The sequence below is a fragment of the Saimiri boliviensis genome, chromosome 14 (assembly GCF_048565385.1).
Source record: "Saimiri boliviensis isolate mSaiBol1 chromosome 14, mSaiBol1.pri, whole genome shotgun sequence".
NCBI lineage: Eukaryota > Metazoa > Chordata > Mammalia > Primates > Cebidae > Saimiri > Saimiri boliviensis.
This window is the reverse complement of record NC_133462.1, coordinates 64130467-64144344: the sequence shown is the minus strand read 5'-3', so window position 1 is coordinate 64144344 and position 13878 is coordinate 64130467. Positions and strand designations below refer to the sequence as shown.

Genomic DNA, 13878 nt, shown 5'->3' with positions numbered 1-13878 from the left:
TTCTGCCATGATTGTGAGGCCACCCCAGCCATGTGGAACTGTGAGTCAATTAAACCTCTTTCCTTTATAAAAATTACCCAGTTTTGGGTATGTCTTTATTAGCAATGTGAAAACACACTAATACAACCTCCTAACTTGGTTGCCTGCCTAATGTCTGGTTTCTTTACAATCTACCATTCACATTACTATATAACCACTTTTCTAAAATAAAAATCTGATTGTGCTTGTACCCTGATTGGTTGATCACTAGTTGTCTGTGCCTCAAGATAAAGCCCAAACTCAGTATGGTAGCAATGCCAGGTCTTTGTGCCCTACCCCTGCTTGCCTCCAGTCTCATCTCCTGCTGTACTGAGTTCTCCAGACAGGCCATTCTTTGTCATGTCCTCAAACCTTTGTTCATGCTATTGTATTGTGCTATTTCCTTTGCTAGGATAATCCTTCACTTAAACATCTGGAAAATTTGTTCTTCTTGAGTTAAGCTCAGATTGACTTCTGTATGCAAACTTCCCGGGATGCCCAGGTTTATTTTAATGTGCTCCGGCAGCCCCTAGATCATGTCTTCAGAGCCCTTATCATTGTGCTCTTGTGTTTGTCTGCCCTGTGAGTCTAGGAGCAAGTTGAGGATGGGCCTATGTGTTTTATTTGTTTAATGCAATGCCTGACACATAATAGATGTTCAGCAAATAGCTGTTTAACAAGAGAAAGACTCCCTCTCTTGTCTTGAAAGGTATTTACATTTACTGCTCATTTCCTAGCCACCCTGTATTTTTTTCATTCCCAGCCATCTTTCATATTATCATCCTATTGAAGTAGCCCTTGAGAAGAACAAAGATGTGCTTAATTCAGCCTTATTTAAGTTATATTCACCAACTTCTCGGCAGCAGTGAACCACCCACTTCTCAAAAACTTCTTTTTCCTGGGCTCCTGAGCTGACACTATTTGAATTCTCTTTCCTTTTGATTTGTACTTTCACTGGTTGCCTTCTTCATGCATCTTACAACTACTATGCCAAGCACTACAGGAAGCCCAGGGATAGGCAAGTGGTGGTGGGTTATCTGCAGTGATGTGCTGGTAAGCTAGCTTTCCAGAAAAAAAAAAAAAAAAAAAGACCCTGATTTGCACTTTCTGCCTATTCCCATAGTGTAAATATTCTTGCCATGACTATTTCCTACTGATATCAGGCTACTAAAATTTTAACAGCTCACAAAATCCCTGAATATTTAATAACTGGCTGTCATGAGTATAAGCCAGTTCCAGCACAATACTGGGTATAGAGAAATGAGTAAGACCAGTTGGCTATAGAGGAGACTAGTCTAGTGGAAAAAATATAGAAATAATTCCAAGACAAATCTGCTAAGCACTGTTGCAGTGTTGAAACCAGACACTCTGGGGCTGAGTGGAAGGAATTTATATTAGGAAAATCTATGAAGAGTTCCTACAGGAAGTGGTGGAGGGATTGAACTGGTTCTTTAAAAAAGGGGGCTTAAAGGTTGCTATAAGGTGAGAAAACTATTCCAGGTAGAGGAAACACTTTGAATAGCAAAGTATTCAATTATTCAAAATATCAGCATAGCAAAGTATTGAGCATAATGGTTAACAGATCAAGAAGACTGGGTGGAAAAACTGCAGGATACCAGAATAGATTCTGCACTACCTAGCTTTGTGACCCTCTGTATCTTTAAAATAAGAATTTGTCATCTATGCCCCATTTCTGCATTGATTTGATGGTTGATCTTGAGAAGAGAAAGAAAACACAAGACTGGGGAAGAAAGAGAAAAGAAGAAATGCATATGATGTGGAGCTTTAACAGGCCGCCAAATGCTGCAGTGCTGGCAACGCTGCAGAACCTCCCTCTGTTGGCCACCCCTTGCTGACTTCTCAGCTCAGAGACAGCTATGAAAATCCCAAACCCCATGCTTGAGCCACAGCATTATTTGCTGAAGGCACAATTCTCTTCTTTTAAACTGAATGAATATACTGAATCCTGACAGTACATGGAGAGGCAACTTAGTTTATCCTTCTGCTTTGAGGGAACAGAGGATTCTCCTGCTTTCCTTAGAAAGTATCAAGAGCCACAGTCTCACTCCAGTATTTCCCTTTGAAGAACTGTTAACAAGTCTATCTAGAACTCCCCAAGGCCCACCTCTTATCTATCTTCTCTTGAGAACACTCTGATCTTCATTCCCCCCGCCCTTTTTTTTTTTTTTTTTTTGAGATGGAATCTTGCTCTGTCGCCCAGGCTGGAGTGCAGTGGTGTGATCTCAGCTCACTGCAACCTCCGCCTCCTGGGTTCAAGTGATTCTCCTGCTTCAGCCTCCTGAGTAGATGGTATTACAGGCACATGCCACCATACCCAGCTAACTTTTTGTATTTTTAGTAGAGATGGGGTTTCACCATGTTAGCCAGGATGGTGTCGATCTTCTGACCTCGTGATCTGCCCGCCTTGGCCTCCCAAAGTGTTGGGATTATAGGTATGAGCCACTGCACCCGGCCTGATCTTCATTCCTTTTAAAAAAACCTTTAAAAACATCATGAATCATAAAACATATATAGAAAAATGTATAAAACATAAGTGCAAGATATAATTATAGAGCAAACACCCATATAATCACTAACCAGGGCAAGAGACAGAACTTTGCCATAACCTAAGAAGTCCTTCATGTTACTTCCCAAGCACAACCCTCCAGAGGGAACTCCTGTTTTTATAATGAAATCATGATTTTGTTTTGCTGTTTACCACCCATATACATATCCAATACTAGTTAGTATTTCCTGTCTTCTAATACTTGATCTGAATGCAGTCATACTGTGTACATTACTATTTCTTGCTTCTTTTGCTCAGTGTTCTAATCATTCATGGTCATTGTCCCGTAGCTAGTTCATCGTTTTCCATCTCATTGTTATATACTGTTGTTATGAGTATTTCATAGTTTAACCATTCTACCGTGGACAGACATTTGGATTATTTCCAGCCTTTCACTAGCATAAACAATGCTGCCACAAACATCTTTATATGTGTCCCAGTGCACGTTGAGCTTCTCGTGGGTAGAAGGGTGGAACAGCTGGGTCACAGGGCACGTGTATCTTTATCTTCATTCTCTGCTGTCATATTTGGGGGCAAGCCTTTCTTCACTTTTTCTAATTTTAACTTCCGTGCTTTTGTTCCTGTTTTCCTATCACTGCATTCATCAGTCTTCTTCCTGTCCTCCTATAACACACTGTCAGTACTGATTCTAGCTTCTAGTCCTGCACATATCCTTCCTTCTACAGTTCAGAATAGCTTCTACTCCTAAGGAATAATATTCTTTCATATATTACTCTAGCAGAAAATGTATTTTGAGAGTTCTTCTCTTTTGAAGGTACTGACAGTAGAAAGCATGTATTTGATTGATGGGGAGGGCCAGGGGACAGACACTCTAGGATGGGAATTAAGACTGTGGGCTTTGAGTCAGACCAAATCCATAAGCTGTCACTTGCTACATATCCTTGGGCAAGTTATTTAACTTGTATTTTAGTTCCCTTATGTGAAAACAACAACAACAACAACAAAAATGGGGATAATTATACTCACATACAGGGTTGTAAGTGTGTATAGGAGTGTGCATTAAATGAAATGATCTATAACTTTGATTATCAGAGGTTTAGACATTTGGTCTTCAGGCAGGAAAAGGGAAGACAGGCAGCATTTAGAATGCTTTCAGGTTGTGTAGCGAGGATACATACTATGAGTTTGTATCCAGCGTTTATACTGAGTCTAAACTCTATCCACCCCTCCTTGTGGAGTGGCTGGCTAGGGCAGGCATGTGAGATGCTGCCTATGGCCACGAATACACAGAGTGAAATGAAATTGGCCCATTTGGGAGTGAAACCCACAACCCTGGCTTCATGCACTACTCAACTGAGTCCAGTGGCCAAAATGACATAAGAAGGGAGAATATAAATGGGATTAGAAATGCTGTCAATGTAAACAGGAAGGCAAGAGGACACCACAGGATAACTCAAATTAACAAGCTGCTCTAAACAGCATCCTCTCTTTGTGCAATTGATCGTATAAGAAAATTGGCTCGAATAGAAACTATTCCTAAATCATTCAATTTTTCTTATCCTGTAGGCTTTCTGTGTATAACTTAAGACTTTTGTCACATTTCTTGGTTTTAGGAGTTTTCCAAAGCCAGATACTTAATTACATGTGCAGCACTCCAAGGCCAATACCTCATAGTCTAATTAGGGAGTTGGGAAGTGTTTATCATAACCACACTCAAGATATTAATGTTTGTTTTAACTTGTCTTCCAGTAAACCTCTCTGTGAAGACATTGATTTTTGGACTCTGAGTCTCTCACTCCCATATAAAACTCTCTAAATCCAGGAGGGCTTTTAAGAAAACAGCATTTCCAACTTGACGTTAACGGTTGGGCTGAATGAATGTTGCCTATTACAGCGGCAACAATGTCCACTGGATTTTAATTTCTCAGTTCCTAAGCCACGAATAAGTCATTTCACAGTTACATTTAATAAATCCCCCTCTTATGCTTCTTTTCAAATAATTCTTGGAAAACTGCGTTTGAACTTATTGCATGGGATGGGGGAAAGGTGGAAGAGAAATTAAGTCATGCTGAATAATTATTAAGTGACATGGTACAACAATATTTGCTAACTCCATGTCAACATAGCAAAGCCAGATGGTTTACTTAGTTTTGTTTCAGTAACATATATCATCTGGTAATATATTGATAGAGGAAAGGGATGATTTGTATAATTACTTTTAGACCTTGACTTCAGAAGTAAGCAAGGCTGTTATCAATCAAAAAAACAACCTGGCTCTAAACATCTTCATTTAAATTGACAACTGGCACAAAGGAGCAGATGCCAGCTTCTAATAAAGGCATGCCACATTCTGTAAGTTCCTGTAAATTGGAAACTAGGGTCCCTAATAGCATTAGCGGCAGCATAAATCTGATGCTCAGATTGACAGCTGAAACCCCAATGCTGGATTTATCCACCAAAACATCAAGCAAACTTTCACTATTTTCACACTGATGTGATGATGGCAGCAAGTATTACAGGCATCAAAAATAGGAGCCTGGGGAAGAATCTCATCAAATGAGAGCAAAAAATCTGGTCTTCGTTATATTCCTCAATGAAATGTTTGAATTTTCTTTTGTATCCTACTACTAACAGATGCAACATGGCTTGTTTTGAGCTTTGCCTATTTTGTCCACAGTAGCCTAACAATTGAGCAAGAGTTGGCTCTTGGCTCTAAAGACCAGCAGCTGCAGCTTCCTCTCTAAAGGTACTCAACATCTTAAACAATGTAGCAGAGCTGGGGGCAGTCAGGAAATGGGAGGGTGGACTTTGTGTGTGCAAAGCTTTGGTTTGTTTAAGAGTTCAGGATACAGATTTGCAGATTATGGTCTCTTTGAACAGTGGCTACAGGCCGCATATTAAATAGTCTCCACAATTTTCTTGTGTAACAGGTGGTAGGACAGTCATGAATTTCAAACCTGAGATTTTTCCACAGACCCACGTGCTGCTTTTGAAAAGTGCTGGGACTGGGAGGCCCAGGCAACGTTTATGCTTTTGTTGCCTTCCACACTTGATAAGATTAACGGCTAATAGCAACTGTTTAATAAATATTAGGTATTATGTGCCAGGCACTGTCCTAAGAGCGTTACACGTAATAACCACATAATCCCATTTTAAGGTAGGAGACTGATTCACAGAAGGGTTGAATAACTTGCCCACGGTCAGTCACACAGCTAGAGCTTGGACCCAAAGCTAGAAGTCTGGCACTAGAGATCTTGTTTTCAACCATCATTTATAACCTTATAAGGAATATAATGAAAACATGCATCAAAAAACTATTTTACTTTGAGAAGTTAAAAGTCCTAAGCGCAGCTGAATTAAGTTTCTGGAGGGAAATGTAGGCTTCTAGATAGTACTGGCTACATAATAGCTGATTACAAACAACTTTATTCAAAGGACTTGAAATCTGATCTTTGCCGTTTCTCTCAAATGCTGACTTTAGCCTACTGAGGTATTATAAAGTGACTCCTTTGACAACTGGAAATAAAGAAAGGAGCTCTTTGCAGACCAGGTGCCTCACACACAGGGCTTGGCACCCAGGTGATATGTAAATGTTGGCTGGCTTAAACGCCTTCCAATCAAAGGCATTTTGAAATGCGCTATTCATATTTCACAACATGGCTTGAATATAAATTTTTCAGAATGTCAAAACAAAGGGGCATGTGGCAAGTTAAGGAAATTAAAGAGAAATGGAGTATAAATGGAATATGAAACCTTTTAAATTCAAAATAAAGAACATGGTTACATACCCTAGAAATCCTCTTTCCTGGCTTAGCAAGGGATGAACTTTGGGGATCAAACGAGCCTATTCTTTAATAACATAATATCTCTCATTTGTGATGTATATACTTGCTGCAGGCATACCAATATAAACAAGCTGCTTAATACGCTCATTTCTTTTTTAAAGGCTGAATTTATCTTACATCATTTCTTAACAAACCTTACACTTTTTAGCATGTATTCAAACACAGCTCAGAAATAAAACAGATTTTGTTACCACTTTAGGGAACAAAATGAATACCTTATAACAAGCCAGGCTTGTATTCCTGACATCTAAGCATTAAGCTTAACTCAAGTCCAACAAAATGTGTTCAGCCTGCCTATATCAATTTTTTCCCCTAATCCCTGAGAATTTTCTGAGTAATGGGTTAATTGGTAATGTGGTATGATCCATACCTAGGGCTGGCAAAGAATTCCCCATGAAGACCTGTGTGAGAAGCAATGAGATCTGCTAATAAGAGCTCAACTGGGCCTACACATAGCCCTTTATGGAATTATGAAGCAAAAACCACTTGTGTTGAATTGTCATAGGGAGGAAATTAACTCAGTTTTTCTAGTAAAATGTTTTAACTCAGTCTGTCTTCTGACACACATTCGTAAAATGTTGCCCACACTACCTAGTTGTGGAATTGATTTTTCTCTGACGACTACTTGGCCTTTGCTTTAAGAGCAATGTGAAAGTATTGGCTCTCTTGGGACTAAGAAAAGCAGCAAAACAGACAAGAGCAGTTGTATATTGGCTATGACAGGCTCTCAAAAAGCATTTGTTGAACCCACACGCAACCTATATTACGAACATGGCCATAGTCTAATTTCAAGCTAAGAGTTAAAACTGTTTTAAACTATTAAGGCTGGGGATGGGGATAATCAGCTGACCCCCAACACAAGGGCAGCTATGCATGCTCTTCATTTATCATCAGTTAAATGAGCAGTCCAGATGATGAGACATTTGAAGGGACTAATCAGTCATCCTCACAAAAGTTAAGGGCCTGTGCTGAAATAGCCAAAAGCAAACTCTAATACAGGATCCTAGCAATAGTGCTTGAAATGTATTCCAATGGAAAAGTTTGTGCTGGAAATACTTGTTTAGAAAAAGAACTACATCACTCCGCCCTCCTTTATGAAGAAATCCAAGCCATCTTAAACGCTCAAGGTCTGACCCAAGCAAGATATTTTTTATTAAAAGCTTTTTCAGCTTGAAATAGATTATAACTTTGGGAATAAATATTTTATTTAATGAACAAGTAGAAGGCATACTTGACTACTACTATAGTTCTTTTGTGTACACTGCTTCTAGGTAACGCAAAAAGCTCAGAAAAGGACATCGGATAAGGTAAAATGCTTTATTATTCAGGATCAGCTCAGTCTGACACTGACATAGGCAGGGATAATTATCTCATTATAGTTGAACTTTGGCACCCATTTAAAGCACTAGTTTTCCACGTGGGACATGTTATGCCCAGTAGACTCTCAGTATAGTTTCTGACAGCCAAATTGATCCCAATTTCACTCAGTAGTGCTGCCAGAAGATGTGAAGGGATACAAACAAAATCATCTGCTTTATCACTCTTTTTCTTTTTCTTTTTTTTTTTTTGAGACAGAGTTTCGCTCTTGTTACCCAGGCTGGAGTGCAATGGCACGATCTCGGCTCACCGCAACCTCTGCCTCCTGGGTTCAAGCAATTCTCCTGCCTCAGCCTCCTGAGTAGCTGGGATTACAGGCACGCGCCACCATGCCCAGCTAATGTTTTGTATTTTTAGTAGAGACGGGGTTTCACCATGTTGACCAGGATGGTCTCAATCTCTCGACCTTGTGATCCACCCGCCTCGGCCTCCCAAAGTGCTGGGATTACAGGCTTGAGCCACCGTGCCTGGCCCACTCTTTTTCTTTGTCAAGGATTTTTTCCCCCAAATGGTTTTCAAAGCAAGTGAGATAAACAGCATTACTGGCAGATACTGGTCGTAAATAACATCTTCCCAAAGCCCAGCAGTCAAAAAACAAACACCAAATATAAGCAGATTTCCTAAATATTCAGTTAAGGCTATGGTGTGTTTGGTTTTGACCAGAGCAATTCTATGGCTTCCCTTTACTTATTTTTCTCCCTGGATAAAACTATGCTTACTTGACCCATGCAATTTCAGTTGTTACAGCTTTAACTTATAAGATCAAAGGAATTAAAAAGTTGTCAGTAAGAATAGATTTTCACCATAAAGTCTACACGGTCCTCAAAACAAATGAAGTTTCATGATTGGAAGGAGGCTCCCTTCTAAGTACATAGTAACTAGAAGGTACATAAAGCCTCTTTCCATGAGGTTACAAAGGTGAAAAATACAAAACAATGGTTCACGATCACTGATACATAATTGTTGATTAAGGGGAGGGATGTTTAAGATATTTTGCACATTATTAACTTAGAGTCAGTCTATACACTCTCTGTATTAAATATCTAGAGAAAATTCTATTACTTTTTGGCTCAGTGCTATCTATACTAGAAGGCTATTGCTTTTTATGTACATGAAGATAACCTCAAGATTTATGTTTCTGGTTCTGGATTTTCAGTTAAGAGCTATATAGTTTTATAAAAATATCAATAAGAAATCATCGCTTTTTTCTTAAAATCTGATGACTTATTTTTTTAAAACACTACAGCACCTAGAGAACTGATGGCTGCACCTGAATTCAAACCCCAAATTGATTTTATAAAACATCTTCCTCTAGTAAATGGCAAAAATCATAACCTCCTGTAGAAAGTGATGTTGGGTTGGCTGACATAGTAGATTGCTTGGTGAAAACATGGGGACCTGAAATCTCATAAGGGAGATATACTGGAGAGAAAAAAGACACAGCTTTCTGTTGTTGCTCTCCTAGTTTCTCCAAAGAGCTGACATTTATCACTGCATTTAAAATAAAGATGACTTTAACTCAAGAAACTGCATTTTAACACTGAACTGATATATAAATGTACTTATCTAAACATCACATTTTTACACATACTTTAAAAAACCCCACAAAAGCATAGTGAAAAGATTATGTATTTCAAATAAAATTATACATGTTGGAGGCAGAACAGAACCAGGGGTCTTCAGCAGAGGATTTCTTCAGCAGTCAGCCTTCATAGGCCTCATGCTGTGGCTGGCAGATACTTTCCACTGAGCACAGAAAGTTTAAGAATAACAAGAAACTTGTTTTTTGCCTCCATGAGCTGGATGTCATTATTGTAGAGAAGATGCATAATTTAAAAAGTGAAGACTATTCATTCAAAATGCTAAAGTGACAAATTTACTTTATGAAATTTAAACACAAATTTAAATTCCCCCTATCCTGGGGAAGCTGCATATACATTATGGTAGTAGAACCAGATTAGGTATATTTCAGCATTGAAAATATTTTGTCTAAAAATGAAAAGGTAGCTTTCTTAAAGACCAGAGTTATAGAGTCACTCTTGTATTTTTCATCTTGTTTTAGTGGACCAAAGCTCAGTAACTCACTCAGATTCGAATCTATAATTCTGTTGAGTGTTCAGGACTACAGAAGTCCTCTTGGGACTTTCTATGGAAGTATGTGCAGATTTTCCTCATGGAGCTGGGAGTAATGGTGACCTAGAAGAAAAAAGTTTAGATTTCAGAGATTTGCTTGAAGTTCAACTGTTACCTCAGCAAGTTACTAAGGAGTACCTTAAATTACACTGTCTAGAAGTTTGATTGTTAGTCGGTTTGCTTTCAGCTCCAAATACTTTTTTGTGAGGCGGAGTTTTGCTCTTGTCACCCAGGCTGGAGTGCAATGGCGTGATCTCGGCTTACTGCAATCTCTGCCTCCCAGGTTCAAGGGTTCTCCTGCCTCAGCCTAAGTAGCTGGGATTACAGGCATGCACTACCACACGGGTAATTTTGTATTTTTAGTAGAGACAGGGTTTCTCCATCTTGGTCACGCTAGCCTTGAACTCACCTCAGGTGATCTGCCCGCCTCAGCCTCTCAAAGTGCTGGGATTACAGGTGTGAGCCATAGCACCTGCCCTCAGCTCCAAATACTTTGAATTGCAATGTCTCTTTTGGCTGACTTGTACTGATTATAGTAAAAGCTTAACAGATGCTATGTAGGAAAAGAAGGCATAGACTTTTCATGTGGATAGAAAACATTTATTAGCTAAGTCACCTAATAAGAAACAAAGAGGTTACAATTACTATCCTTTTTGAAATAAATTAATAAATCAGCCCCCTTCAGTTTACACACAAGATAGGTATTCAAATGGGAGCTGTTTACTCTCTTTTGAAGGCTGACATTACCATCATATAGACAAAGGTACAAAATTTTTAAGAACTGTTAGCTTCAAAGAAATTACAAGACCAGTACACTATTTCTACTTTTTAAAGATTTTAAGATTTATATATTAGTAAAAATAGTTTTTCATTGAAATTACTTTTCTGCTAACACATAGCGGAGACCAGCTCCCTTGAAAAAAAATGGAAATTTTGGCTAGGGATAAAGAGCAGTCATAATTTTGAGAGAAGGAAAGATTCCTTATAACTGTCTTTCCCCCCAACTTTCTATAGCAAGGTCTTGATTGCAGTTTGTATACTAAATAGTCTTTAAAATATATCAGTTTATTTTTTCTAAAATTATGGGATACACCCTCATGAGAGCAGGTGGGGGATATGAACACTTTTTTAGTTTAATAAAAGTGTTCATATCCCCCACCTGCTCTCATGAAGGCCTAATGTTATGTAACTTCTGCCCTTTAAAATGGTAGATGATGCTGATGATTCTGGATTCTATTTCAATCATCTTAACACCATTTCCGTAACTCATAAAAAGAGCTACTGTGAAGTACAGTGCAAAGTTCCTTGACCCACCTCCCCTTAACATGCAAACAATATAAGCTTTCCATTCCCTCTGACTGGTGCCCATAGCTCACCCAATGATCTCAGCTACTTCTGCCTCCGCCATTGTAATGATTCTTGTTTTTCAGGGTTCACAAACCTATTTCTGGCAGCAATCTCTGATACTGATATTATCTAATTTAAATATTAAGTCAGTCAATGAAATGAGTCCTAAAAAGATAAGTGACACTACACTGAATGTTAAAAATAATAGATATAGGTGTCAAAAGTATTATTGTGGTGTGGTAAGATGATTATCAAAGATTGGGGAGAAATCATAAAAATCCAGAAATATTCTGCACTGAAATTGCTTTGTAAGTATCTAAGTTTCAATGTATTTTAAATAATTATAAAATATAATTACTAACTGGAAATCTACTTACGGATGTTGGCAACTTTCCCATGAACAACAGCTTTATCTATAAAAAGAGGATGGCATACTGTCTAACAGGAGAGAGGGGAGATATTTTTGAATTGATATCCTGGAGCATGATGAAGGCTTTAGTGAATCAGGCAACAGGACTGAGAAGTACAGGCCCTGACAGGAGGGATTTTAATGGGAGTAAACAGAGTTGCCAGATAAAATACAGCATATCCAGTTACATTTGAATTTCAGACAAACAAAAATAATTTCTTAGCACAAATAATTTTTAGTAAAAGTATGTCCCATGCAAAATTTGTTCTGTATTTATGTGCTAAATTTGGCAGCACTAGGAATAAATAGTTTTTATTAAAGCATTCTGATGAGAGATCTGGGTCTCTGGCCCCCTTTAAGTTAGGAAATGTATCTTCCCACTCCTGCTGACTTACCGGGCTTGGTGATGTCTTTCCACTCTGTCTCCTGGAATTGGGTGTCTGAGATGATGGACTTCGTGGAGATGGATTCTCAGCCTTCCGTTTGGCTGCCATGGCCAACAACCAGTTTTTATTCTCTGGGGAACTGTTTTCTTTGCCTACCATTTCAGACCCTTCTCCACAGGGTCTCAAAGGAAGAGGTAGCGTTCCACAGCTTTCTGAAGCATACGGACTGACAGGAGAAGGAGGCTCTGAGATACTTGTACCAGCTCCTTCAATTTTGCTTGATTTAGTAGGACCTAGAGAGTCCTTATTAAGGTCTTCCTGGTTACCAGCAAGGCAGCACAGATCCAGATGAAGATTTTCAACTTGGCCATCAAGCTCAGTAACACAGTTACAACTCTTCACACACTTTTGTTTCACACTCTCCAGACAGCTTGAGTCTAGCCTCCTCTTTACTCTATTTCTAGACTCAGAGCAAGCCTCTGCTTGGGATGACTTCTGGCTCACGGGAATGAGGGCTTTTCTTGGAGACATGATCTTGGTCTCGGAAGCAGGTGGAGTGATAGGTGGTGATGAGGAGGGTGTTTGGGTCACCCAGTTTCTAATTGACATCTTGAAAGATGAAGGTGGCTTGGGAGAGACAGAGGAGACAGAACCTCTTCTGTTGATGGGAGACCGGGCCTTGGCAGGAGGGGTTTTAATAGAGAACGTAGGAGTATTTGAAGGAAGAGGGAGGTCTCCAGCACAGCTTGGAGCACAAGCTGCGGATGATGGGGAAGAAATGGATGGATTGCACTTCACCCTGGGGGCTTTGGCAGGAGTACTCTGGCTACTTGTTACTGTCACTGAAAAAGAGGAGAGGATCATGAAGATCAGAAATGAAAGCCATACAAAGTCCCTAAATTCTCATCAAGAAAAATCAGTTAATGTAATCATCCAAGGATCAATTTGCCGGTAAGCAGGTTATATATGTCATTTGATTCATACTATACCCTTTTATCATTTTCCTTTCTCTTTTCCAACTTGCCAACCTCCCAACTACCCCAGTGTAAAACATATACTTGTACAAATCGATAAAACACCAAAAACATAAAGATAACAATTGTAAAGCACCTAGGTAAACCATGTTTAGCATATGTTCTTTATTTGTGCATGTAATATATACTATGTATCTCAACCTTTTTCTATACAAAAATGAGACTGAGGTAAGGGGAAAGTGGCAGGTAGGAGGCAGGACTAACTTGCCATTCAGACAGACGGAACAGCATGTGGAGACTCACATCATGAACTTTGGCTCCAAGAACTACTGCAGGAACGTACCACACACACAAAAAAACAAAAGAATTCGTGGATCCTTTGAAAGAAGTGGCTTGCTGCTGCAAAATCTGTAAGACAGCAGAAAAACTGAGTGCCCAAAGTGCCAGAGGGCTCCTGAAGCTGTGTGCTTGGTTGAAGAGAATGACCATCCCCGACAAAAGACCAGTCTTCGGTCAAGGGTATATGAATAGCTGCACTCCCCTCCTAGAACCTCCAAATGAGCTCTCAAGGTCGAAAGTATGAGAGGGTGGCCGGGAGTGGTGGCTCACGCCTGTAATCCCAGCACTATGGGAGGCTGAGGTGGGTGGATCACTTAAGGTCAGGAGTTCAAGACCATCCTGGCCAACATGGTAAAACCCTGTCTCAACTAAAAGAAAAAAATTTAGCCAGGCATGGTAGTGTGCAACTGTAGTCCCAGCTACTTGGGAAGTTGAGGCAGGAGAATCGCTTGAACCCGGGAGGTGGAGGTTGCAGTGAGCCAACATTATGCCACTGTTCCAGCCTGGCTGACAGAGTGAGACT

The 13878-nt window shown here is 39.5% G+C and overlaps 1 protein-coding gene across 1 annotated transcript in view; it reads right to left on the bottom strand.

The window, feature by feature from the left end:
- Positions 1-2768: 2768 nt before the first annotated feature.
- Positions 2769-13878, bottom strand: part of DTL (denticleless E3 ubiquitin protein ligase homolog) — a 66385-nt gene continuing 55275 nt past the window's right edge. Inside the window, exons 14-15 of the mRNA XM_003930377.3 lie at positions 12052-12884; positions 2769-9963 (exon numbers count right to left, since the gene is read on the bottom strand). Coding sequence (XP_003930426.1) covers positions 9865-9963; positions 12052-12884 — 932 coding nt within the window. The 3' untranslated portion in view covers positions 2769-9864. The remainder of the gene's footprint in view (positions 9964-12051; positions 12885-13878) is intronic.